At 49.1% G+C, this 26,673-nt stretch overlaps 1 protein-coding gene across 1 annotated transcript; it reads left to right on the top strand.

Moving 5' to 3' along the window:
- Positions 1–14,754: 14,754 nt before the first annotated feature.
- MVB12A (multivesicular body subunit 12A) lies at positions 14,755–19,561 on the top strand. Its single transcript, XM_021083558.2, has 9 exons — positions 14,755–14,917; positions 15,049–15,147; positions 15,280–15,376; positions 16,597–16,723; positions 17,829–17,948; positions 18,035–18,141; positions 18,514–18,575; positions 18,906–18,962; positions 19,197–19,561. The coding sequence occupies exons 1-9, from the start codon at positions 14,828–14,830 to the stop codon at positions 19,257–19,259; spliced, it is 822 nt and encodes a 273-aa protein (XP_020939217.2). The 5' UTR covers positions 14,755–14,827; the 3' UTR covers positions 19,260–19,561.
- Positions 19,562–26,673: the final 7,112 nt, after the last annotated feature.

The raw sequence follows: 26,673 nt of genomic DNA, 5'->3' as shown, positions 1-26,673 counted from the left end.
CAGGCATTAGACTGCTGTGTTCCCCTCTTTGCCTGGCAACCAAAGCTTCTTTTTCTGTTTCCTCCAACTCTGGCTCATAGTTTCTATTTGGCGTCGGTGTACAGAGGCAGCCAGTATTTCAGCAACAGTTCCAACAGTTCTTTTGAGATACCTACATTATTATTATTATTTTGCCCACTCCCATGGTATATGGAAGTTTCCAGGGCCAGGGACTGAATCAGAGCCACAGCTGTGACCTACACCACAGCTGAAGCAACACAAGACCCTTAACCCACTGTGCTGGGCCAAAGATCAAATCCACACCTCAGCATTGATCTGAACTGCTGCAGAGACAACAATAGATCCTTAACTTGCTGTGCCACAGCAGGCACTCCTCATGATACTTTTTAAAATAAGTCTTTAGGAGTTCCCATTGTGAAGCAGTGGAAATGACTCCAGCTAGTAACCATGAAGTTGTGGGTTTGATCCCTGGCCTTGCTCAGTGGGTTAAGGATCCAGCGTTTCTGTGAGCTGTGGTGTAGGTTGCAGATGCGGCTCTGATCTGGGGTTGCTGTGGCTGTGGTGCAGGCCAGCAGGTACAGCTCCGATTAGACCCCTATCCTGGGAACCTCCATATGCCTCGGGTGTGGCCCTAAAAAGACAAAAGCCGGAAAAAAAAAAAAAAAAAAAAGGAATCAAGAGGCCAGAATAGGGAGCTTTCATGTCCAACTACTCCACGGCAATTGCAAACCCAACAGGAAGAGACAACATCTTTGCATCTGCAACAGGAAGAAAGTTACTACTTTGCTACCCAGCAGGAAGAAGAAAGAATTTCTCCTTGCCTCCAAACAACCTGGTCAATGAGAAACTGTTACAACCCAGCCAATGAAAAGCCACTACAAATTCAAACTCCCAGTTTCCTCTAATAGAAAGGAAGGGAAGTTTATAACAGACCTTCCCAACTCCCTCTGCTCTATGAAAGAACAATCTTCTCCTTTGTTTTCTGGACTTGCCTATGGTTCACCACACATTGCACATCTTGAAAGGCAATTTATTATTTTTTTGTCTTTTTAGGGCCACTCCCACAGCACATGGAGGTTCCCAGGCTAGGGGTCAAATTTGGAGCTACAGCTGCTGGCCTATGCCACAGCCACAGCAATGGCAGATCCAAGCCTCGTCTGTGACCTACACCACAGCTCATGGCAATGCCGGATCCTTAATCCACTGAGCGAGGCCAGGGATGGAAACTGCATCCTCATGGATGCTAGTCAGATTCGTTTCCACTGAGCCACGACAGGAACTCCTGAATGGCAATTTTTTGCTGTTCCCAAATAAGCACATTTCATTGGTAAAATAACTGGCTATTTCACTGTTTAGCCAAGTTCCAGCAAGAGGCGAAGAAAAGTATCCAGGTGTGTTAAGGGCAGCTATGGGCTACAGGGGGCAATGGCATTTCTCTGACTGGGCAGGAGGCAACATCTGTGTGGCACTCCGGAGGTTCAAGGCGGTTCACTCCTTTATAGATTGGATTATTCCAGCCTGCAGGGAGGCTTGGTGCAAAGAGGGGACTCTCCCTGGGCACATGGGATCCTGGAAATATATAGAAGGAAGTACAACAAATGCTTAGAAAGCTGGGAATGAGGCAGGCCTTCTATGTCCTTGTCTTTTTTTCAGCCTTATTTTATTTTTTTTTATTATAATCGATTTGCAATGTTCTGTCAATTTCTGTTGTTCAGCAAAGTGACCCAGTTATACATATATATATATTCACACAGACACACACACACACATTCTTTTTCTATTATCTTCTATCGTGTTCTATCACAAGTGATTGGATATAGTTCCCTGTGTAAGAAAGTGGGATATCATTGCCTATCCATTCTAAATGTAATAGTTGGCATCCACTAACCCTAAACTCCCATCCCATCTCACTCCTTCCCCCTCCCCTTTGGCAACCACGAGTCTATTCTCTTTGTACATGAGTCTATTTCTCTTCTGTAGATAGGTTCATTTGTGCCACATTTTAGATTCCACATATAGGTTATATCATATGGTATTTGTCTTTCTCTTTCTGACTTACTTCACTTAGTATGAGAATCTCTAGTTCCATCCATGTTGCTGCAAATGGCACTAGTTTGTCCTTTTTTTGGCCTAGTAGTATTCCATTGTGTATATGTACCACATCTTCTCAATCCATTCATGTGTCAATGGACATCTAGGTTGTTACCATGTCTTGGCTATTGTGAACAGTGCTGAAATGAACATAGGAGTGTTTGCATCTTTTTGAATGAAAGTTTTGTCTAGATGTATGTCCGGGGTGAGATTTATGCGCTTGTCTTTGAGGGTCCTAATCGGGCTACGTTCACTGCAGAAATGAAAGCCAAGGTACTCCAGTTCACCCCAGCATCTGGTACTGGATGCTGATAGCTATGCTGAGCTAAGTCATAGGAATGGGTACAGGCTGTGGGAAAGACCTGTGGCAGAGAGCGAACTCGAGATGGTATCCCAGGGGCTGTAAAGTATCTGATAAAAGTAATCCAGAAGCAAATGTGGTTTGACCTCCTTGCTTTTCAGGACCTCACCCGAAAAGATAGACTAGCAACTGAATGCTGTGTTAGCCTGTGGAAAGCCTTAAAACCTGAACAACAGTTCAGACCTGCCCTGCCAGCTTCCACAGAAGCCTCAGCAGTACAGTCCTATTCAGGATGGGTGTCTCCCGTGGCCTAGGTTTAGGATGGAGGCCAAGCTCACCTCCAAGTGAGGACTACTGGAAGCGATCAGAGGCCCCAAACTGAACTCACTTTTCACTGGTCCCCTTGAAATAAATAAAAGATGACAGCTCTGGTTGACACGGAAGCTGAATATACTCCAATACCTAGTCACGCTCAGAAATTCTCTCGTCTCCTCGATGCCATTAATGGTTAGGAAGGGCAATGGCTTCTGGTCAGAGGAGTTTCTTTGACACTGTAAGTTGGGTGTTCTCCCCACTGAGAACATGAGCTCTTTAACCCTCCAACACCAGAGGACGTTCTGGGTATTGACATCCTACAAGGTCAAAGTCTATAGACCTCTGGCAGTGAATTCCACTTTGGGGTTAGAGTAATCAAACCAGTGCTGAGGGGAAGTGCCACCTGGGAACCAGTAAGTCTATCCGCCCCCTCAAAGAGTGGAAATTGTAAAATAATGTAAATTGCCTAGAAGACATACATAAATTAGAGAAACTGGCAGAGCCTCCGTGCCTGCCCCACTTGCATCTCTCGCAAGCATCCTATCTTTTTTTTTTTTATGTCTTTTTGCAATTTTTTTTTTTTTTTGGGCTGCTCCCACGGCATATGGAGGTTCCCAGGCTAGGGGTTGAATTGGAGCTGTAGCCGCTGGCCTACACCAGAGCCACAGCAATGCGGGATCCAAGCTGTGTCTGCGACCGACACCACAGCTCACGGCCATGCCGGATCCTTAATCCACTGAGCAAGGCCAGGGATCGAACCCGCAACCTCATGGTTCCTAGTCAGATTCGTTAACCACTGAGCCACGATGGGAACTCCAAGCATCCTATCTTAATAAATCAATTTCTTGCCTGTCGCTGTGTCTCTTACTGAATGCCTTCTGTGCGGAGGCTTGAAGAACTTGAACCTCAGTAAATCCAGACACCGGATGCAGAAACCCCCATGAAATGGAAGATGTTAACTACTTGATGACCAGAGCACCCCAGACCTAATGGTGCTTGAGGATTGATGATGTCAACCCCTGTGACCCCACCCTGCTGCCTCACCATCAACCAATGAGAGAACTGTGCACAACCTGATCACATGCCCTGTGACACTCCACTCCCATCTTGGCCTTTAGCAATGCTTTGCTGTAACCCATCAGGGTGTCAGGCCTGGAGCACCAGCTGTCTGGACCCCTTGTGTGGCTCCTGCAATAAACACTATGCTTTCCTTCCTCACAGGAAAAAAAAAAAAAAAAAGAAAAGAAAGAAAAGAAAAAAAAAAAAGAAATTAGAGAAACTTTTCCCGAACTGCACCGAGTTGGTATTATCCACCCTACCCAGAGTGCTTCCAACAGCCTGGTGTGGCTGGTGAGAAAGCCAGACAGCTAAGAGCGAGTGACCATGGACAACCAAGAATTGAACAAGGTGGTGTCCCCCAATCCATGCGGTTGGGCCCCAAATTGACACCATCTAGGATAATGTGGCCACAGTCCTGAGAGTGTACCATGCTGTGCTGAACTTAGCAAATGCTTCTTTCAATCTCCCCATGGCCACTGAGCCCCAAGATCAATTTGCCTTCAGTTGGGAGGGGCAACAATGGACCTTTCAAGAACGTCCCCAGGGCCACCTGTGCAGTCCTACTGGATGTCATAGGATGGGAGCCCCAGACCTGTCTCTGTTCTCCTTCTGCACATCACTAAAATGGGCCTGTTGCATTGCGAATATAATGCTGACATGTGGAGACTTGCTTCTGCAGCAGTATACTCTGCAGACTTAGCTGGAACACCTGTGAGGGAGACGACAGTGTGGTTGAACCCACAGGGAATTCAAGTCTCACTCATCGCTGTAAAGCTTCCAGGAGTTGGATGGTTGGGTAAGAGGCACGTTTCCCTGGAAGCTGTGACTGATTAGGGCCAAGCCTATCCAACCCCTAAGAACGGGAAAGAACTGAAAACTTTTGTAGGATTTGGAAGATTTTCATCCCCCACTTGGCATAATGCCTCCATCCTTTATCCTACTTTTTTTTTTCCTTTTTAGGGCCAAACCTGCAGCATATAGAGGCTCCCAGACCAGAGGTTGAATTGGAGCTATAGCGTGGGCCTATACCACAGCCAGAGCAATGCCAGATCCAAGTGGAATCTGTGACCTACACCATAGCTCACGGCAGTGCCAGATCCTTAACCCACTGAGGAAGGCCAGGGATTGAACCCTTGTCTTCATGGATACTAGTCAGGTTCATTACTGCTGAGCCACAATGGGAACTCCATATCCCATCTTTTTTCCCAATCACATGGCTGCACCTGCTGTGTATGGAATTTCCTGGGCCAGGAATTCAATCTGAGCTGCAGCTGCAACCCATACTTTAACCCACTGCGCCAGGCAGGAGATCGAATTTGCACCTCCCCAGTGACCTGAGATGATGTAGCAGATTCTTTTTTTTTTTTTTTTTAGAATGCTTATATTTGGATATAGGAAAGCATTTTATTTTATTTTATTTTATTTGTTTTTGTCTTTTTGCTATTTCTTGGGCTGCTCCCGTGGCATATGGAGATTCCCAGGCTAGGGGTCTAATTGGAGCTGTAGCCACCGGCCTACACCAGAGCCACAGCAACACAGGATCCAAGCCGCATCTGCAACCTACACCACAGCTCACGGCAACGCCGGATCGTTAACCCACTGAGCAAGGGCAGGGACCGAACCTGCAACCTTATGGTTCCTAGTCAGATTCGTTAACCACTGCGCCACCACGGGAACTCCGATGTAGCAGATTCTTAACCCACTGTGCCACAGCCAGAATTCCTATACAACTTTAATTTAATTAATTAATTTAATTTTTGCTTTTTAGGGCTGCACCTGTGGCATATGGAAATTCCCAAGCTAGGCGTCGAAACAGAGCTGTAGCCGTCAGCCTACGCCACAGCAACATGGGATCAGAGCTGCATCTGCGACCTACACCACAGCTCTTGGCAATGCCGGATCCTTAACCCACTGATGGAGACCAGGGATCAAACCTGCATCCTCATGGATGCTAGTCAGATTTGTTTTTGCTGAGCCATGACGGGAACTCCCTATACCACTTTTAAAGTAAAGAAAGGGAACATGTGGGATCAGGGATTAGAGCAACAAGCCACCTTTGAGAAGACAAAAATAGTAAGGAAGCAAATTAAAGCTCTAGGCATCTCCCAAGTGGGGCTACTGTTTGAATTAGATGTATCTGTGACTCCTCCTTTGGGTGTGTATTACTGCTTTGCTTCTCCCTTAGGTAGACTACCTCTCTGTGTGCGCTCCCACATGTTGGCTGTGTCTCTAACAATCAACTTTGTTTTCACAGTCTTTGCCTCCTTGAAACATTCTTGCTTGCAACAGGGGGGAAGGATCAGGGCAATTCTTCTTTGAGCCTCTAGCTAGTCTAATGGTTAGGATTCCTGCTATTCATCTGGGCTGCCCAGGTTCAGTTCCAGAGCAGAGAAATGAAATCTCACTTCAAGGCATCACTCATGTTAGGTGGTAACTGTAAAATGGAGAGGAACTCTAATGCAGCAAATCCAGACTGGCTGACGCAGGAGGCATTTATAATTAGATGTTCTCCAGACCATGGTTATGGTTGACGGCCCTGGAACAAAGATAACCTCATGAACCTCGAAGCCTCCAGATAAACATAGATGTAGGAACTGTTAAATTTTAACAATATGACCTACACTTTCCTTTTCCTGGTTTCCCCATTCCATACCCTACTTCCATACCAGTACGTGACTAAGACCCTCCTCCTTACATATATAAGAAGTCCCTTGCCTGTACCGTGGGGAGCCTGAGTGTCCTCTTGACTCTGCTTCTGGCTACTCTGCTGGTCAGTAAACTGGCTTGAGAGCTCACGTTCCTTGGTCTTCGGCCTCTTATATTCTCACAACTCACTGCTGTCTCTCCGAGATCAGTAAGAACATCCCTTCCTATCAAGGACCCACCATGGGAGTTCCCATTGTGGCTCAGTGGTTAATGAATCCGACTAGGAAGCATGGGGTTGCAGGTTCGATCCCTGGCCTTGCTCAGTGAGTTAAGGATCCGGTGTTGCCGTGAACTGTGGTGTAGGTCACAGATGCAGCTTGGAGCCTGCGTTGCTGTGGCTCTGGCGTAGGCCAGTGGCTACAGCTCTAATTCGACCACTAGTAGCCTGGGAACCTCCATATGCCGCAGGAGCAGCCCAAGAAATGGCAAAAAGACAAAAAGACAAAAAAAAAAAAAAAAAAAAAGAACCCACCATGGACCCACCACGGACCCACCTCTGCTACGGCTCAAACTTCCATATTGACTGAGTGATGTTTCTATGTACAGAGGAAGAGCACCCATGCGGCCAGCCAATTGTCTCTAGAAATGTGAGTGTTACCACGCTTCCTAGAGTATGTAGATCCTCCAAACACCCCTGCTTCTATTCCCGAGGTAGCCCCTGCAGCCTGCAGAGATGAAGGGGCAGAAATTCCTGCTGATGCCTGAAATACAGGTGGGTCCAGTGCAGCAACTGGCCGCTGGACTGGAGCGGCTATTCAGCCCAACACTGACATCATCTGGACTGCAGAGGAACTGCAGCAGCCAGTGGGCGGAACTCAGAGCGGTTTGGCTGATGATCACTCAGGCGCTCTGGCTGTTTGCAAACCTTTGTGCTTATAGTTGGGCTGTTCTGAAGGGATTAACCCAGTGGGTTGGACAATGGAAGCCAAGGAGTGGATGACCGCAAATAAGCCTTTGCGGGGTCAGAATATATGGAGAGACATCTGGATTCACCCCCAAGAGACTGGGGCAGCCCTCACCGTTTTCCACATCCCTGGCAATCCATGAAAGTGGATGCTATAGCCCAGTATGAACCCCAGTAGACCCCCAGTAGATACAGAAGATTGGGCACATGGAAAAGCAACCACTGTGGCACCTGGGTGGGAAGCTCTATTGTCAAGATGCTGGATTGCTCTTGAAATTCTGTGACTTGGTTAATGCAGTAACAGCATGTCCTATGTGGTCTAAACAACACCCCAGGCAACTGCCAGAGGAGTCTCAAGCCATCCACTGGAGTTCCCAAACAGTGAAGTCCTGGAAAATTGATTTTTTTTCTTCTTTTAGGGCTGCACCTGTGGCGTATGGAGTTCTCAGGCTAGGGGTTGAATCAGTTGAACAGTTCTCTGGCTAGAGGCTGAATCAGAGCTACAGCTGCTGGCCTACGCAACAGCCACAACCACAGCAACTCAGAATCTGAGCTGCATCTGTAACCTACTCTGTAGCTTGTGGCAATGCCGGATCCTTAACCCACTGAGTGAGGCCAGGGATAGAACCCTTATCCTCATGGATACTAGCTGGGGTCTTAACCCGCTGAGGTGCAAAGGGAACTCCTGCCAAATTGATTAGAATGGCCCTCTCCCTCCAAGTGTGGGTTCTAAATATCTTGGTTTGCGTGGATACCACATCTAGCCTAACCCAAGCTTTCCCCTGTCACTGCCTGGACCAGGCCGCCACGATTAGGGAATTAGAGAAACAGTACAAATTCCTTCTTTGAATAGATAGCTCCCAGAGTCACAGTTTTTTTTTGTTTTTTTTTTTTTTGTATTTTTATCTTTTCTAGGGCCACATACGCAGCATATGGAGGTTCCCAGGCTGGAGGTTGAATCGGAGCTGTAGCCGCCGGCCTATGTCAGAGCCACAGCAATGCAGGATCTGAGCCGAGTCTTCGATCTACACCACAGCTCACGCAACGCCAGATCCTTAACCCACTGAACAAAGCCAGGGATTGAACCTGCAACCTCATGGATTCATTTCTGCTGCACCACACAGGAACTCCCTATCCCAGGCTTTAATACATTTAAGTGATCAGCCAGAAGGGTCTGTTGCCCCATATTGCCAGGCTAGGGAGCCCTGCTGAGACACCCAACGCTGTAAAGGTACAGAAGGGTGGGAGACAGACATTGCCTCAGCTCTCACAGTCGACCAGGGTGCTGTGCTGCTGAGAACCCCAAGCCCTGTCACACCTGGGCCAAGTGTTATCTGCTGGGCTTTTCAATATGATGTCCCACTGGGATATGTGAATTACTTCGCATCCCTGGGAGAGCGGGAGCTACTTAATCTCCAAAGCGATCCTGTTTGGCTACAAGCTGTGCCTAGGGAAATATACTGTACCTGGAGTGGACCATGTATCACTGAAAGGGAGGAGAAGGTGGGGTCCTGGTCTGGCACAACCCCCGCCCCAATCCATCTCTTCACACCTGATTCTGCTGACATATGTGATGTGTACAACCGGGTCACGTTCCTAAAGCTGTAGTCACTTTAGGGTCCTAGGATCAGGTCACAAGTGTAATTCTTCTAGAAGGGACTACCTCCCCATACAGGTTCCTACTCAGCATCTTAAGTATTTTTTCTTTCTCGCTTTTTTTTTTTTTTTAATGGAGGTACCTGAAGCATATGGAAATTTCCGGGCTGGGGTTGAATTGGAGCTGCAGCTGGCAGCCTATACCACAGCCACAGCAAAGTGGGATCCCAGCCGAGTCTGCAACCTATACCACAGCTCATGGTACCGCCGGATCCCAACCCACTGAGTGAGGCTAGGGATGGAACCTGCATCCTCATGGATACTAGTTGGATTCATTTTCTCTGTGCCACAACGGGAACTCCTTCTTAATGGCTTAGTAATACATTTCATTTTTCAACTTTTTTTTTCCTTTCCTTTTTTTTTTTTGACCACCCCACAGTATGTGAAGTTCCTGGGCCAGGGGTCAGATCTGAGGAAGTTGCTACCGACACCGCAAATGTGGCAACGTGGGCTCCTTAACGCCCTGTGCAGGGGTAAGGGTCGAACCTGCATCCCGGCACTACAGAGACAACACCGATTCAGTTGCACCATGGCGGAAATATATTTTATTTTTAAAAAACTTTTTAAAATTTGATTCATTTAATTTATTTTTTTTGGCTGTGCCCGCAGTAGATGAAAATTCCCAGGCCAGGAGTTGAACTCGCACCACAGCAGTGACCCAAGCACTGACAACACTGAATCCTTAAGCCACTGCACCACAAGAGAACTCCAAAAAATTTATTTTATTGGCATATAGTTGATTTACAACGTTGTGTTAATTTCTGCTGTACAACAGTGATTCAGTTATACACATATATATTCGTTATTTTATTTTTTATTATTCAATGAATTTATCACATCTGTAGTTGTATAATGATCACATATATATTCTTTTTCGTATTCTTTTCCATCATGGTTTATCATAGGTTATCGAATATAGCTTCTTGTGCTGTACAGTAGGACCTCTTTGTTTATCCATATTATATAGATATATAATAGTTCGCATCTGCTAATCCCCAACTCTCCTATCCCCTTCCTCTTGGCATCCACAAGTCTATTCTCTCCGTCTGTGACTCTGTTTCTGTTTCATAGATAAGTTCATTTGTGTCATATTTTATTTATTTATTTATTTATTTATTTATTTATCTATCTATCTATCTTTTTAGGGCCACACCAGCAGCATATGGAAGTTCCCAGGCTAGGGGTCGAATCAGAGCTATAGCTGCTGGCCTATGCCACAACCATAGCAACACGAGATCTGAGCCGCCTCTTCGATCTACACTGCAGTTCATGCAACACCAGATCCTTAACCCAATGAGCGAGGCCGGGGAGCGAATCTGAGTCTTCGTGGATACTAGTCGGGTTCATTACCACTGAGCCAGGATGGGAACTCCATTTGTGTCTTATTTTAGTTTCCACATATAAGCGATATCATGTGGTATCTGTCTTTCTCTGTGTGACTACTTCACTTAGTATGATAATCTCTAGGTCCATCCATATTGCTGAAAATAACTTTTCATTCTTTTTTTATGGCTTAGTAGTATTCTATAGTGGGTAAATGTGTGTGTGTGTGCATATGCATATATACACATCTTCTTTATCCATTCATCTGTTAATGGCCATTTAGGTTGTTTCCATGTCTTGACTATTGCGCTGCTGTGAACATAGGGGTACATGTATCTTTTTTCTTTTCTTTTCTTTTCTTTTCTTTTTTTTTTTTTTTTTGTCTTTTGTCTTTTTAGGGCCGTTCCCAGGTTAGGGGTCTAATCGGGGCTGTTCCTGCCAACCTATGCCAGAGGCACAGCAACAGCAGATCCAGTCTGAGTCTGCAAACTACACCACAGCTCACGGCAATGCCGGATCCTTAACCCACTGATAGAGGCCAGGGATCGAACCCGAAACCTCATGGTTCTTAGTCCGATTCATTTCTGCTGCGCCAAGATGGGAACTCCTTTTTTTTTTTTTTTTAAATGGCCGTACCTGTGTCATATCAAAGCTCATGGGCCAGGGGTCAAGTTGTAGCTGCAGCCACGACCATGGCAACACTGGAGCCAAGCCAAATCTGTGACCTATGCCACAGCTTACAGCAATGTCACTGAGCAAATCCAGGGATCAAGCCTACATCATCACAGAGACAACACTGGGTTCTCAACCACTAAAGCCACGACAGGGACTCCTATCTGATTGAATTATGAATTTGTCCGGATATAAGTCCAGGTATTGCGGGACTGTATGATAACTCTATTTTTAGTTTTTTAGGAAATTCCATACTGTTTTCCGTAGTGGCTGCATCAATTTACATTCCCATCAATAATGCAAGAGGGTTCCCTTTTCTCCACACTCTCGCCAGCATTTGTTATTGGTAGTTTTTTTTTGCCATATACCTGTGGCATATGGAAGTTCCTAGGCCAGGGATTGAGTTCAAGCTACAGCTGCAACCTATGCCACAGCTGCAGCAAAGCCAAATCCTTAAGCCACCATGCCACAGCAGGAACTCCCTATTTGTAGATTTTTAAATGATGGCCATTCTGACAGATGTGAGGTGGTACCTCCTTATGGTTTTGACTTGCATTTCTTTAATAATTAGTGATGTCGAGTATCTTTTATATGCCTGTTGGCCATTTGCATGACTTCCTTGGAGAAACTGGACAGGAGTATTCTTTTTATGTCAATCGATCAACACAGATGGCCCAGCAAACTGCTGATGAGACGTGTGTTAAAAATGCCACCATCAGGGAGTCCCCATCGTGGCTCAGCGGAAGAGAATCTGACTAGTGTCCATGAGGACACAGATTCAATCCCTGGCCTCACTCAGTGGGTTAAGGATCCGGCATAGCCATGAGCTGTTGCGTAGGTTGCAGACTCGGCTCAGATCCTGTATTGCTGTGACTGTGGCATAGGCCAGCGGCTGAAGATCCAATTGAACCCCTACCCTGGGAACCTCCATATGCTGCCAGTGGAGCCCTAAAAAGCCCCCCCCCAAAAAAAATTAAATGCGACCATCAGAGCTGTGGGTAGCTATGCTTGATCTGGGATGGATTCAGGTGGCTTCCCCTAGGTTAGGGATATTTGACCACACAGGCACCCCTATGTTGGGAACAGAAAAAACACACTAAATAGAACCAACCCAATCTTACTAGGACTACGGGAAGGGTATTGTTAGAACAGTGCAGTAATTCTGTTTTGTTTTGTTTTGTTTTGTTTTGTTTCATTTTTTGTCTTTTTGCCTTTTCTAGGGCCGCTCCCGCAGCAAATGGAGGTTCCCAGGCTAGGGGTCCAATTGGAGCTGTAGCCAGAGCCACACCAACGTGGGATCCGAGCCAGGTCTGCAACCTACACCACAGCTCACGGCAATACCGGATCGTTAACCCACTGAGCAAGGGGAGGGATCAAACCCGCAACCTCATGGTTCCTAGTCGGATTCATTAACCACTGTGCCACGACGGGAACTCCTGTTTTGTTTTGTTTTGGCTGCCATGGAGTTCCCAGGCCAGGGATCAGATCTGAGCCGCGTCTGCAACTTACACCACAGCTGCAGTGACACCAGATTCTTAACCCACTGTGCTGGGCCAAGGATAGAACCTATGTCCCTGCACTGCAGATATGTGACTGAGCCCCACTGTGCTCCAGTCATTCTGTCATATTAAAGGATAGCAAATGGTTTGGTACTGACTGGTCACGCTGCCCATGTATTTCTTGAGTAACTCTAAATGGGACCCAATGGATATGTGGCAAAAATCTCAGGCCATGGCTTCCACTTTGATGGTCGGGCTGATGCACCCTGGGTGTGGGGAGAGTTGCCAACACCCTCTCCTCAAGGCTGGATGGGCATGTTCTGTTTTCCACTGCTATGATCATTCGGCCACTGTCTTGTCCCCTCTATTGGCCTGGAGGACATTATAGGACACATAGAAGCTCTTATTCAATTAACCCAGCAAGACTTAAATGAGAGCTGACAAAGTCTGCCCTTACTGAATACTGAAACGTCTGTAACGTGAAAAGATGTCCTCCAAAATAGGATGGCCTTGGACATGACTAATTATCCAAGTGGAATGGAAAGTTGTATGTTCATATCTGATCAGACTGGGGATGTAGCATCTTTTTTTTTTTGGCTGCTCCCATGGCATGTGGAACTTTTCGGGCCAGGGATTGAACCTGTGCCACAGCAGTGACAAAACTGGATCCTTAACCCACTGAACCACCAGGGAGCTCTCATGTAGCATCTTTTTTCTTTTTCTTTTCTTTTTTGGCCACCCCACAGCATATGGCATTCCTGGGGCCAGGGATCACATCCAAGCCACAGTTGTAACTTAAGTCGCAACTGGGGGAATGCTGGATCCTCAACCCGCTGGGCACAGGGCTCCAGAGATGCCCCTGATCTCTTTGCACCACAGCAGGAACTCCCCTATAATATCTTTATTAAAGCACATTCGGACACAAAGGAATGCCCTGATTGATTCCTAGCCTCAGGGACTCAATAAATCAGTGCTTCAGATCACAGGGCACTTGGTGCAAAAGTATTCTTATCTTCTTCTTCTTCTTTTTTTTTTTTTTTTTTGTCTTTTTGCCATTTCTTGGGCTGCTCCCACGGCATATGGAGGTTCCCAGGCTGGGGGTCGAATCGAAGCTGTAGCTGCTGGCCTATGCCAGAGCCACAGCAACATGGGATCCGAGCCGCATCTGCGACCTACACCACAGCTCACCGCAATGGTAGATCCTTAAAAAAAAAAAAATCCCCAGAAATAAAAACAGAATATTGGTAACAAAATAAAGTCTAACCCTAAAAGAAAAAAAAAAAAAAAAAATGGAGTTCTCGTTGTGGCTCAGTGGTTAACGAATCCGACTAGGAACCATGAGGTTGTGGGTTTGATCCCTGGCCTCACTCAGTGGTTCCCCTTGTGGCTCAGCAGATACTCTGACTAGTATCCATGAGGACGCAGGTTCCATCCTTGGCCTCGCTCAGTGGGTTAAGGATACCGCCATTGCCGTGAGCTGTGGTATAGGCGACAGACCCGGCTTGGATATGTCGTGGCTGTAGCTGTGGTGTAGGCCAGCGGCTACAGCTCAGGTTTGACCCCTAGCCTGGGAACCTCCATATGCCTTGGGTGCGGCCCTAAAAGCACCACACACACAAAAAACCCCCACCATTCCTTGCTAACAGGTGGTACAAAAAACAGGCAGTGGGCTAACCTATGACATTGCAGAAAACTGGAAACTACACAGGAGTAAACCTTCTGTTCCCTAATTTTCCATATTTTACTTCTGAGGGGTGTAAAAGTTTGTCTCCATACTGAGCACTTTCTTGTCTCATTTTAAAAAATGTGTATGTGAACAAGTTCTCAAGTTACACCAAGATTTCAAGGCTCAAGTTGGTCGGTATTTTTATTTAAACTAACCGTTGCATAACTCATGAAAGTCTTCTTTGGGGTGACTTCTGGAATTGTGAGTTTTTCACAGCTCACTCTCAAATTTCTGGGGAATACTGACGTCAACTTTGGAAGAGAGGTTGACACTGCAAAGGATTCTGGGGAACGTAGTTCCGGTTTGCTGCTAGCGAGACATTTCCGGCGGAAGTTGATGGGCGTGAGGGGGAAAAAAAAGGAGACAATTTTCCGCAAACGTCGCTCACTGGCACACCTGGGGGACGCACGCAGTTGGCCGACAGCTTTCCCGGAACGCGCAAACGACGCCTCCTGGACTCCCGACCTCGCAAGGCTATCTGGGAGTTGTAGTTCAGTTTCGTGGCCAAACTCCGCCGTCCGGCCGCGGCTGGGAGGTCCAAGGCGGTCCATCGCCTTTGGATCTTGGTTCGGAGGATGGATCCGGGGCCCGGGACCGACGCGGCCCCGTTGGCTGGCCTGGCCTGGTCGTCGGCCTCGGCGCCTCCGCCAAGGGGATTCAGTGCGGTAAGCGACGTCGGGGAACCGGGGAAGTGTAGGGAGAGGCGGTGGCACTAGGGGCGAGGGGTTGAATGGGGGCAGAGGTGGCTGCGGCCAGGTAAGAGCCTGGCTGGCGCTGACCCGCGTCCGTGCCATAGATCTCCTGCACCGTGGAGGGAGCTCCCGCCAGCTTCGGCAAGACCTTCGCGCAGAAATCCGGCTACTTCCTATGTCTCAATCCTTTGGGCAGCCTAGAGGTAAGGGGCGCCCACCTTCGGAATCCCTGGGGTCCTTCCACTCCCCCTGTCCATTCGCGGGGTGCTGCCCGAGGCGTGCCGGTCACTCTTGCTGTGTTCCCCACCGCGTCCCCCCACCCCATCCCATCCCAGAATCCACAGGAGAACGTGGTGGTCGATATCCAGATCCTGGTGGACAAGAGCCCTCTCCCGCCGGGATTCTCCCCTGTCTGCGACCCCGTAGACTCCAGTGAGTCCTGTCGAAGGCGGGGGTGGGGTGGGGCGGGGTTGGAGGTGAAGGGCACATTCGAGTCTCTGCGGGAAAGAGCGGGGAGGGAATGGAGAGACCATAGGCGCGTGAGTTTTGAGCCTTGGCCACCCCCTCGACAGCACTTGGTAATGACAGTGTTGGCTGAGGACTTAGAGTTCTGATCCTGTACGGGGAAAATGTGCCCCGCCCTGCGTAAAAATGTTCGATTGGAAGCCTCTGTTCTAGAGTAAGTGTTCGGTCATTGCGACCTGTTTTATTTAATGTTACTAATACACCTTCTTCTTAGGTTGTAGCCAGGCTGAATCTTGCGCAGTTCTGTTTTACATTTCCAGGTTCTTACACACAGGCTCCAGTTGCCCTGGTGCTTTCCTGACAATGCTGACCACTCTGTTTTCTAACCATCAGGCTCTCCCTGCCTCCTGTGCCTTTTCCATGTATTGTCTTTTATATTTGACTCTCAGCATATATATCTGTTGGTGCAGGACTTGGCAGACTTTGTCTGTAAAAGGGCAGAAAGTAGATATATTAAATTAGATGGTGTCTGTTGCATATATATCCCTTTAAAAATGTAAAAGCCGTGGAGTTCCCGTCATGGTGCAGTGGTTAACGAATCCGTCTAGGAGCCATGAGGTTGCGGGTTCAATCCCTGGCCTTGCTCAGTGGGTTAAGGATCCGGCATTGCCGTGAGCTGTGGTGTAAGTTGCAGACGCGGCTCAGATCCTGCATTGCTGTGGCTCTGGCGTAGGCTGGCGGCTATAGCTCCGATTGGACCCCTAGCCTGGGAACCTCCATATGCCGCAGGTGTAGCCCTAAAAAGCAAAAAAAAAAAAAAAAAAAAAAAAAAAAAAAAAAAAAAAAGAAGTAAAAGCCATGCGTAGCTGGTGAGCCATACAGAAACAGACTTTGGGCCAGATTTGGCTCTTAGGCTAGTTTGCTGACCTCTGGATTAGAGGGCTGGGGGAAAGTGAGTTCTGTCTTATCCCACAGCTACCCTACAAGTGCCTCTCTATGTCACTAAAGACGACCCTGTCCCAATGGGTCCTCAAAGCTGCATGGAGTTCCCTCCTATGGCTTTGCCATTCATGGTTTAACCAGATGGCTGTCTTAAATAGCAGCACCCTGGCCAGTGTCATCCTGGAGCCCTATGGACCCCTTCCCTGCTTCTTCCCTCTTTTCACTCCTCTGCCCCCCATTCCCAGAGGCTTCTGTATCCAAGAAGAAACGCATGTGTGTTAAGCTGGTACCCTTGGGGGTCGCAGACACGGCTGTATTTGACGTCCGGCTGAGTGGGAAAACCAAGACAGTGCCTGGATACCTTCGAGTCGGGTAGGGCTGCCCCTCAGCACTCCCTCCTTGACCTCCCAACTCCCACATCTACCCCTCTGGCCCTCAAGGACTCCCATGGGTTCTCCCGTTCCTTCTGCCAACTCTCTGTGGCTCAGTTTCCACACGTTAAGATCGGGACAGTTGTACCAATCTTATGGGGTGGCCACGAGGAGTAAAAATGAGTTGGTGTGTCTAAAGCGCCTAGAACAGTGATTGAACCCAGCAACACTAGTTAGCATGTTGCTGAGGGTGTGAACTGAGATGTGAGGTCACCCAGAGGCCTGCCCTCCTCTGGCAGCTTTTTTTTTTTTTTTTTTTTTAATTTTTATTAAAGTGTAGTTGACTTATAGTGTTGTGTCAACTTCACAGTACAGCAAAGTGACCCATCCTACGTATATATACATTCTTTTTCTCATATTATTTTCCATCATGTTCTATCACAAGCGATTGGAGAGGAGTTCCTGTTGTGGCTCAGTGGGTTAAGAACCTGACTCATATCCATGAGGATGCAGGTTTGATCCCTGGCCTTGCTTAGTGTGTTAAGGATCCAGTCTTGTCGTGAGCTGTGGTGTAGGTCGCAGATGTGGCTTGGATCCCATGTTGCTGTGGTGCAAGCCAGCAACTACAGCTCCAATTCGATCCCTAACCTGGGAACTTCCATATACTGCAGGTCCTAAAAAGAAGAAAACAAAAAGCAAACAACAACAAAAAATCCTCCAAAATACAAGTGATTGGATATAGTTCCCCATGCTATACAGTAGGACCTCATTGCTTATCTGTTCTAAATGTAACGGTGTGTGTCTACTACCCTTCTGGTCCATCCCACACTTATCCCCCTCCCCATTCTTTCTATTTTTTCAAGTTTTGTTGAAATATAGTTGATTTACAATGTTGTGATAATTTCTGCTGTACCACAAAATGATTCAGTTATACATATACGTATATCCATTCTTTTTTCAGAGTCTCTTCCCATATAGGTTATCATAGAATATCGAGTAGCGTTCCTTGTGCTATATATACAGCCTGTCCCCATTGACCCTGGTAGCTATTCTCAGCCTGGCTGCACACTGGGCTAGAGCCCTGCCTCCCTTTCCTCCTCCTCTAGGGACATGGGTGGCTTTGCCATCTGGTGCAAGAAAGCCAAAGCCCCGCGGCCAGTGCCCAAGCCCCGAGCTCTCAGCCGAGACATGAGGGACCTCTCCCTGGACCAGCCCAGCCAGCCCAGGTGAGTCCTCAGGTTCAGAGATGGGAGCAGCCAAGTGGGTGGGGGGGCAGCTTCAGGCCTGAGCTGGGCTATCCCCTCTCCACCAGCAAGGGCGGCTTTCCAGAGCGGACACTCTCAAGGCTGGGCTCTCAGGCATCTACCCTACGGAGGAACGACTCCATCTACGAGGCTTCCAACCTTTATGGCATCTCAGGTGAGTGCACAGTGGGAAAACTGAAGCTCTGGGGGTGGGGTGAGGTTGGGGCGAGACCACCCAAGGTGGTATAGCCAGCACAGGGCAGGGGCTGGGTTGGACCAGGCCTGGGCTTCCCAGATTCTGCCAAGACTGGGAAGAGGAGTTCCCTGCTAGCTCAGCAGGTTAAGGATCAGGCGTTGTTGCTGCTGTGGCTCTGGTTACTGCTGTGGCTCAGGTTTGCTCTCTAGCCTGGGAACTTCTGAAAGCCATGGGGTGGCCAAAAAAAAAAAAAAGAAAGACAGGAAGAGCTGAGACCTGGGAAGGGGTGGGCAGTAGGCAGGCATGGAGTCTCAGAAGCCTCAGCTCCATCCCCCCATCTGCTTTCCTCAGCCATGGATGGGGTTCCCTTCACTCTGCACCCCCGATTTGAGGGCAAGAGCTGTGGCCCCCTGGTGAGTTGGGTTCCTGGCAAGTCTGGGTCTGCCCCTCCTTGTTGCTTCTAGGCACCAGGATGCAGGGAGCATCATCTGTATCCAGCACCTCAGCTGGGAGGGGAGTTCTGGGTTGGAGGAGGCTGGAGGCCAAAGGGTGGGGGCTGGAGGGTCCCCTTCTGGAATGGAGGAGTCCAGAGGGGCATCTGGATACTGGTAGCTAGAGGTTGTGGCAGAAAGGGGGAGGGGATGTCTGGGCAAATACTGAGGGGGGGATCCTCCATGAAGGTGAGGGAATGGGGGTTCCAGGTTGGGAGGGAGGGTCAAGACTGACCTGCCCATGCCTGCCAGGCCTTCTCTGCCTTTGCTGATCTGACCATCAAGTCACTGGCGGACATTGAGGAGGAGGTGTGTGTCAGCCACCCTGGTCTCCACTGGCCCCCCCCCTTCTTTCCTACCCATAACCCACCTCTAGTGCCTCCACACCCCCACCCCCACCCCCACCCCCACCCCCACCCCCACCCCCACCCCCACCCCGACCCCGACCCCCGGCCCCCGGCCCCCAGGTCCCCGACCCCCGACCATTCTTCTGGCACACCAGTGGCTCATCCCTCACTCTGTGCTCTACCCCCCAACCCCCAGTACAACTATGGCTTCGTGGTGGAGAAGACAGCGGCTGCCCGCCTTCCGCCTAGCGTCTCTTAGCCCCTCATCAGTCCCAGGAAAGAGTCCCGGGCCAATATCCCACCCGCACCCCGGGACTGGCAGATGCCGGCCTCATTCTATCTTGGGAACCTTGGGCGGCGCAAGGCATTCTGGATCCTCGGCTACCCCGCGGTGCGGCAGCCTTGGAGGAGGGGGCGGGACGCGGCTGCTAGGTGATGGGCCCTGATGGGCATGGGTGGGGGCTGGACGAAACCAGTGCCTTCAAGTCATTTGTGTCAAAACACTCTGGTGCCTGGAGGTCACGCGGGCGTCCTCCTGGTAATAAACACCACCCTGTCCAAGCTGTCTCTAGTCTCCATCGTGACTGCGGGTTGTCTGCGGCTCGTAGGCTTCAGCACGCACGCAGCATGATCCCCGGGCGGATGCACACCGAACCAGCCAGCTGGTGAAATCCTGGGGGAGGGGGCAGCACTCGGCTGCTGCTCCTGTTCTACCGAGCAGCGGGAGATAGGCTCAGCGAGGGCCTGAGCCGACCTTCTGGATCACAGAGAGGACCCGGTCTGCCTCTCCGTCCTTGCACATAACAGTAATAATAGTAACAGCAGTTGTTTATACCCACCGAGCACAACCGCAATACTCCATGCACATTATCTCATTTAGTCCTCCCCCAGCCTCGTGGGAAGCCCTGGCTGTGTGTCCATTAAACAGATGGGGAGACTGAGGGAGGAAGTGGCTACATTCCCAGCTAGGATTTGAACCCAGAGCCTGCTCTCTTAACTGTCAAGCTGTTCTGTTCTGTTCCGTTCCGTGCATCCCTTTTCCTCTGCTGTGGACACAAGCGGTGGATTCTCGTTGAATCACGGTATCACCTCCTATGAAGTCGCAGGAAAACGTATTTAAAGAATACTGGCGCTGGATCCAGAACTTGCTTAAGAGTTCCCTGGTGGCTCAGTGGGTTAAGGATCCAGCATTCTCGCTGCTGTGGCTCTGGTTACTTTTTTGGTGCAGATTCAATCTCTGGCCTGAGAACTTCCAAAAACAAAACAAAAAACCCCATGGAATTCCCGTCATGGCTCAGTAGTAATGAACCCGACTGGTATCCACGAGGACGAAGGTTCGATCCCTGGCCTCACTCAGTGGGGCAAGGATCCGGCATTGCCATGAGCTGTGGTATGGGTTGCAGACACGACTTGGATCCTGTGTTGCTGTGGCTGTGGTATAGGCTGGCGGCTCTAACTCCAATTTGACCCCTTGCCTGGGAACCTCCATATGCTGCAGGTGTGGCCCTAAAAAATCAAAACAAAAACAAACCAAAAAACACCTTGTTTAATCCATGCTCCCTATTCGTTAACAGTGAACTCACAGCCACCACCTAGTACTCATGGCCGAACAAAACTCCTCTAAAATATTTTCTCTGGGAGGCACATCCCAGCCTTCTTGCTCGTGGGGACACTAGATGGCTCTTCAGCACTACCCCTAGGGGCCTTTTCAAACAGCAAAATCAACAAAGAAAAAGAAAAAGCACAAAAATGAAAAACGTGCCACTGGCTAGACCTCCAAAAGGACTCCTGTTTGCAGTCTGAGAGCTGGAACAAGGAAGAAGTGTGACGAGGTGGAGGAAGTGTCACCTTGTCTTACCTCAGCTGGAAACACACACCTCTGGTGACTCAAATTTTTCCCAGCTCTGTGCGTGTCCACCAGTGACTGCAAAAGCACTGTGTTGATTTTGGGGGTCTCCAGTAGGAGAAATGGCAAACATAGACTCTGAAAACAGTGAGGGTCCACTGTATTTGTTAAATGACCCACGCCAGGTCACACCATCTCTCCATGTGTGTGCTTCCTTTTCTGCTCTCTCTTCTCCGGATCCCTATATCATTAGAGTGGCTCAGGTTCTGCTTCAGTCAGGAACATTCCCCAGGTCTCTGCAGAATAGGCAGGCTAAGGCTTATTTCTCATCCATGCTAGGTGCCCATGGCAGGGTGCCAGTAGGCTGCTGGTCTTAGTCAAATGGAAATGATTCCAAAGGGATGGGCAGCATCTCTCCAAGACAGTAGGGATGGACTCAGAAAGGTGGTCAAATGCTCTGGCCTGGCAGTGGCTTGTCAAAATTCTGCTCACAGCTCATTGGCTAGAAAGGGTCACACGCGGTCCTGATGGGATGTGCCATTTGCCCAGGCACTTGTGTCTCACAACACTGCCTGGGGACCTGAGGGAGAGGGGGAGACATTGCCCTGCATAGGGATCTGAGGGAAGAGAGTCCCCAGCCCTGGGGTCTGAAAGAGGAGGCAAAGCCTTGCTCTGCCCCCTGAGTGGGGAGGTATAGTCCCGCCTGGGAGTCTAAGGGTGGAGACAGTGAACTATCCTGGAGGATGGGTGAGGGGAGACTGCAGAATAGACCTCCTCACACACATACTCCAGCTGCCTGGGAAAAACTGGGCCTCTGGGGCTAGGATATCTCCCCGAGAATCTCCCCACTCTGGGTCCAGCCAGCACCTGCTGGGTCCCACCCAGGTTGCTCTGGCGCCGGCCATGGAATCTGATCCAGCTGGGAAGCAAAGGCTGTTTGTTCTCCCTGGTTGTGATCTCGGCCACCCCGAAACCAGCCCTAGATCACGTTCCCAGTCATCACGTGACCAGCTCCCCCCACCCCATGACTCATGCTAACCTTGGGTCTGACTGTACCAACCATCACTGCTGGGCCACTGACTCTGCAAAACCCCAATCCCCTGAGCCCCACAGAGGGCAGCCCCAGAGGACCTGAGGACAGCCTCACAAAAGGGCCAGAAATCTCCATGGAGCCTGTTCCTCCAGCCCCCAACTCCTGACTCAGGCCACATCAATTCTTTTTTTTTTCTTTTTAAGACCGCACTTGCAGCATATGTAAGTTCCCAGGCTAGGGGCTGAATTGGAGCTGCAGCCTATGCCTCAACCACGGCAATGCTGGATCTAAGCCACATCTGTGAACTATGTCACAGCTTATGGCAACACTGGATCCTTAACCCCCTGAGTGAGGCTAAGGATCGAACTTGTATCCTCGCAGACACTGTGTTGGGTTCTTAACCGACTGAGCCACAATGGAAACCCCTAGCCACATCAATCTCAACAGCTCCAGCTGAGTTTCCATCATCTCGGGCTACAGGGAAGGGAGAAGAAAAGGAAGACTTATGTTTCTGCCTTTTGCTCTGGAGCGCTGAGAACCAGGCATCGAGAGGGGGCAGGGCAGGGAGTCTGGTTACTGAGAGGAATATTTCCAAAGAGATACGGTCTCAGCTCCAGTGCTCACTAGCTGGTGATCCTGTGGTGACCCCGAGCAGTGGCTTAACCTCTCTGTACCTGTTTGTCCATTTTTTTTGGGGGGGTCTTTTGTCTTTTTAGGGCTGCATCTGCAGCATATGGAGGTTCCCAGGTTAGGGGTCCAATCAGAGCTACAGCTGCTGGCCTACATAACAGCCACAGCAATGGGAGATCTGAGCCGTGTCTGCAACCTACACGACAGCTCATGGCTATGCCGGATCCTCAACCCACTGAGCGAGGCCAGGGATCGAACCCATGTCCTCATGGATACTAGTTGGGTTCGTTAACTTTTGAGCCACGACGGGAACTCCTCAGTTTGTCCATCTTTACAATGGAATCCCAACAGTCCTCAACTCATAGGGTAGTTTTGAGGGAGAACTCTTGTGGGGCTGCGTCTCTCGGGTGCCCTTGTGTCTGTTGCAAAAACGCTTCCCACCTCTGAAAATCCTCAGCTGGAAGGTTTCTGCAGCCCAAAGTCTGAGCAGAGTGGATGGAGGATACAGGTCTTAGTGACCTCTGCTAGTGGCCCATGGCACACTTCTTGTATTCAAATGTTGCAGGGTTCAGCTGTGGCCCCAGCAGCAGCCTCTTCACCACCAGATTAGAGCACTGATCTGTGCCAGCCTTGAGCATCCCCTCAGGCCCCCTTCCAGACAAAGCCTCAAAGCTACTGACCTCTACGCTGTCAGTCATTCTGCCTGTTCTTGAACTTGAAAAAAAATGCCCCAATAAGTCCTCTTCTCTTCTGAGCCTGACTAATTATATTCACTATTATGTCTGTGGCATTCATCCGGGGGTGTTGCCTGTGTCAATCATTCCCTCTTGTTCATTGCTGAGTAGTATTCTATCGCATGGTTGTGGCACAGTCTGTTCACCTATTGATGAACTTTTGGATTATCCCTAGTTCTTGGCCATTGAGTGAAACCACTCTGAGCACTCTTGTGTATGTTTTTTGATGAAAATACACTCATTCCTAATGGGTAAATACTCCAAATGGAAATTCTAGGTGGTGAGGAAGCCTATCTCCTGCTTAAGCAGATACGGCCAAATAGATGCCCAAGGCTGTTGTACCAATTTGAATTCCCACCCTTGCAGCAAATGAGAGTTCCAGTGGCTCCGTATCTTCACTTGGCATTGTCAAATTTGTTAATTTTAACCATTTGTCTCACCAGTTTGAATTTCTTAGCTATCCTCTACACGCTTGCTAGCTTAGAAATCCCAAGTGAAAACAGCCAACTCATACTGTACAGAAAACACTCTTTTTTCCTCTTCCTTATCCACCTGCCCTTCTTGTTTGTCTTTGGGCAGAGCCTGCAGATAATTCATGAGACATTAAAGCTTCTTTGGTTTGGTGTACTAGTGTTCAGGACTGAACCCCTGAATACTAATATAACCCTCAAGGGGAGGGTGGATCTAGTGTAGACTTATTTCTAACCAATGGAATACAGTAAGAGTGATGGGATGTCACTTTTGTGATCAGTTTTAAAATACAGTGACTTCCAGGAGTACCCGTTGTGGCTCAGCAGTTAATGAATCCTACTAGCATCCATGAGGACAAAGGTTTGATCCCTGGCCTCACCCAGTGGGTTAAGGATCTGGCATTGCCTTGAGCTGTGATGTAGGTAGAAGATGCAGCTCAGATCCCGCATTGCTGTGGCCCTGGCATAGGCTAGTGGCTACAGCCCTGACTAGACCCCTAGCCTGGGAACATCCATATGCTGAGGGTACAGCTGTAAAAGACAAAAAGACCAAAAAAAAAAAATACAGTGTCTTCTGTCTTGCTGTGGACTCTCTATTGCTGGCTTTGGTGTTGCACGCTGCCCTATAAAGAGGCCCACAGAGTTCCCTGGTTGCTCAGCAGGCTAAGGATCTGGTGTTGTCACTCCTGTGGTGTGTTCAATCCATGGACCAGCAGCTATAGCTCGGATTTGACCTCTTGTCTGGGAACCTCCATATGCTGTGGGTGCAGCCCTAAAAAGACAAAAAAAAAAAAAAATTAACAGGGAATCTGTATCTGTTTTCATGTCCAGCTGATGCACAGGGAGGCGTGAGAAGGTCAGTCCCTCTGGGAACAGCTCTCAGCTAATGCCTGATGGGGATAAGAGGATAAATAGTTTAGCTCCCTTGCCCCTGGGGTGGGACCAAATGTCAGATGAGCTATATGAAGTCTCCCTGAGGTCTCCAGTGGGATGGAGCCTCAGTTGCCCACAGCGCTGTCTGCTCATTGGCTCCCCCTGCAGGGCATCGGTGCTTCCTGGGGTCACCTCCCCTATAAATAAACCACATCTTGGCAATCATCTCAGCTTTTGGTTCTGATGAACGCAAATCAAGGCAACATCTTTTTTTTTTTTTTCTTTCTATGGTTGCACCTGTGACATAGGAAGTTTCCAGGCTAGGGTGGAATTGGGGCTGCAGCTGCACATATGCCACAGCCACAGTAACATGGAACCTGAGCCACATCTGTGACCTATGCTACATCTTGGGGCAACACCAGATCCTTAATTCACTGAGGGAGGCCAGGGGTGGAACCTGCATCCTCACAGAGACAACATCGTGTCCTTAACCTGCTGAGCCACAATGGGAACTTATGATGTTTTTGAGTTTCATCTGTGTTGAAGCATGTGTCAGTACTCCATTTTTCTTTTTATTTCTTCATTTTTGGCCAGCCCGTGGCACATGGAAGGATCAGATCCAAGCCTCAGTCGCAACCTAAGCTTCAGCTGCAGCAACGCCCAATCCTCAACCCACTGTGTTGGGACAGGGAATCAAACCTGCATCCCAGTGCTCCCAAGACACTGCTGATCCCGTTTTGCCACAGCAGAGCACCTTCATTCCTTTTTACGGCTGAGTAATATTCCACTGTTGGGTGGACCACATTTTGCTTATTCATTCACCTCTTGATGGACATTTGGGTTGTTTTCACCTTTTGATGATTATGACTAGTGCTGCTGTGAACACACATGAACAAGGATTTGTTTGAACACTGCTTTTCAATGCTTTAGGACCATCTGAAATTTTGCACCCCCATCCTAGTTCTGGCCTTGGGGATGAGGCCTCACGGTCCATCTTCCAATTCCCCTGACCAGTTGTGGAGATGAGGCACTCCTTACCCGTAGCCAGCAGAGGTCTTTCCTCCTCAACTCTCTTGTCCACCCTCAGAGTCCCCAAGGCCACCCTCATTCCAAAGGGTTCTCAGAAACTAGAGTCTCCAGTGTTTTCTAGTCACCTGCTCTGTCCTGGAGTCTCATGTGTCAGGGTTATGGGATTCCTGCTTCTTGGGCTACAGTTTCCCCATCTGTGAGTTAGGTTGTCTTAAGGATTAACTAAGGCCAGGAAGTGCCTGATATGTGCCTGCAGTACCAGGTATGTGATAAAGAGATTTTTTTTTTTTTTGTCTTTTTAGGGCTGCACCCATGGCATATGGAAGTTACCAAGCGAGGGGTCAAATCAGAGCTGCAGCTGCTGGCTTATGCCACAGCCACAGCAATGCCATATCTGAGCTGCAGCTTGTAGCAATGCTGGATCCTTAACCCACTGAGTGAGGCCAGGGATTAAATCTGCATCCTCGTGGATACTAGGCTGGTTCTTAACCCTCTGGGCCACAGTGGGAACTCCCGTGCCATTCATTCTTATATTATCTTCTTTAGTGATATTTTCCTGCTCACCAAGAGCCTTGGGATGCCCCTGACAGGTGCCACATGGGAGGAGGAGATCTGTGTTGCCTCCCAGGGCTCAGGAAGGCCAGTGGGCTCCCAGGTCTGTACCTGAACATCAGAATCTTTACCCCAGGTCAGGCTTGGCAACCAGCCTCCCTGCTGGGCACTGTCACCACTGGAAGGGGTCCCAGAGTGGCTTCAAGCCACTATGTGGCTGAGCTTCCTCCACCCCTTAATCCCCGTGTGGCCCAGGAGGGGATGGTCAGGGAGACATCTGGGGACATTTGTCCATTTGAGGTGGGGCAGGGGCCAGGCCATCCCCCAGTGAAATTTACAGGCATGAAGATTTGTGGGGCATGGGTCCCAGGCTGGGGTCACTAAGGGTCACACTCTCTGTACCCCTACTGCTGCCCTCTGTCCCCCACCTCTGTCACTTCACCCCTCATCCTGGGCCTTGACTTGGCCAAGCAGCAGGTTTAGATGTGGCTCAGGCAACATGGAGA

This window comes from Sus scrofa, chromosome 2, assembly GCF_054392235.1.
Source record: "Sus scrofa isolate SSC_HxYL_T2T_F1_AM1 chromosome 2, Sscrofa_HxYL_maternal_Yorkshire_Landrace_v2.0, whole genome shotgun sequence".
Taxonomy (NCBI): Eukaryota; Metazoa; Chordata; class Mammalia; order Artiodactyla; family Suidae; genus Sus; species Sus scrofa.
The sequence above is the reverse complement of the archived record's forward strand: the minus strand, read 5'-3'. Positions and strand labels throughout refer to the sequence as shown.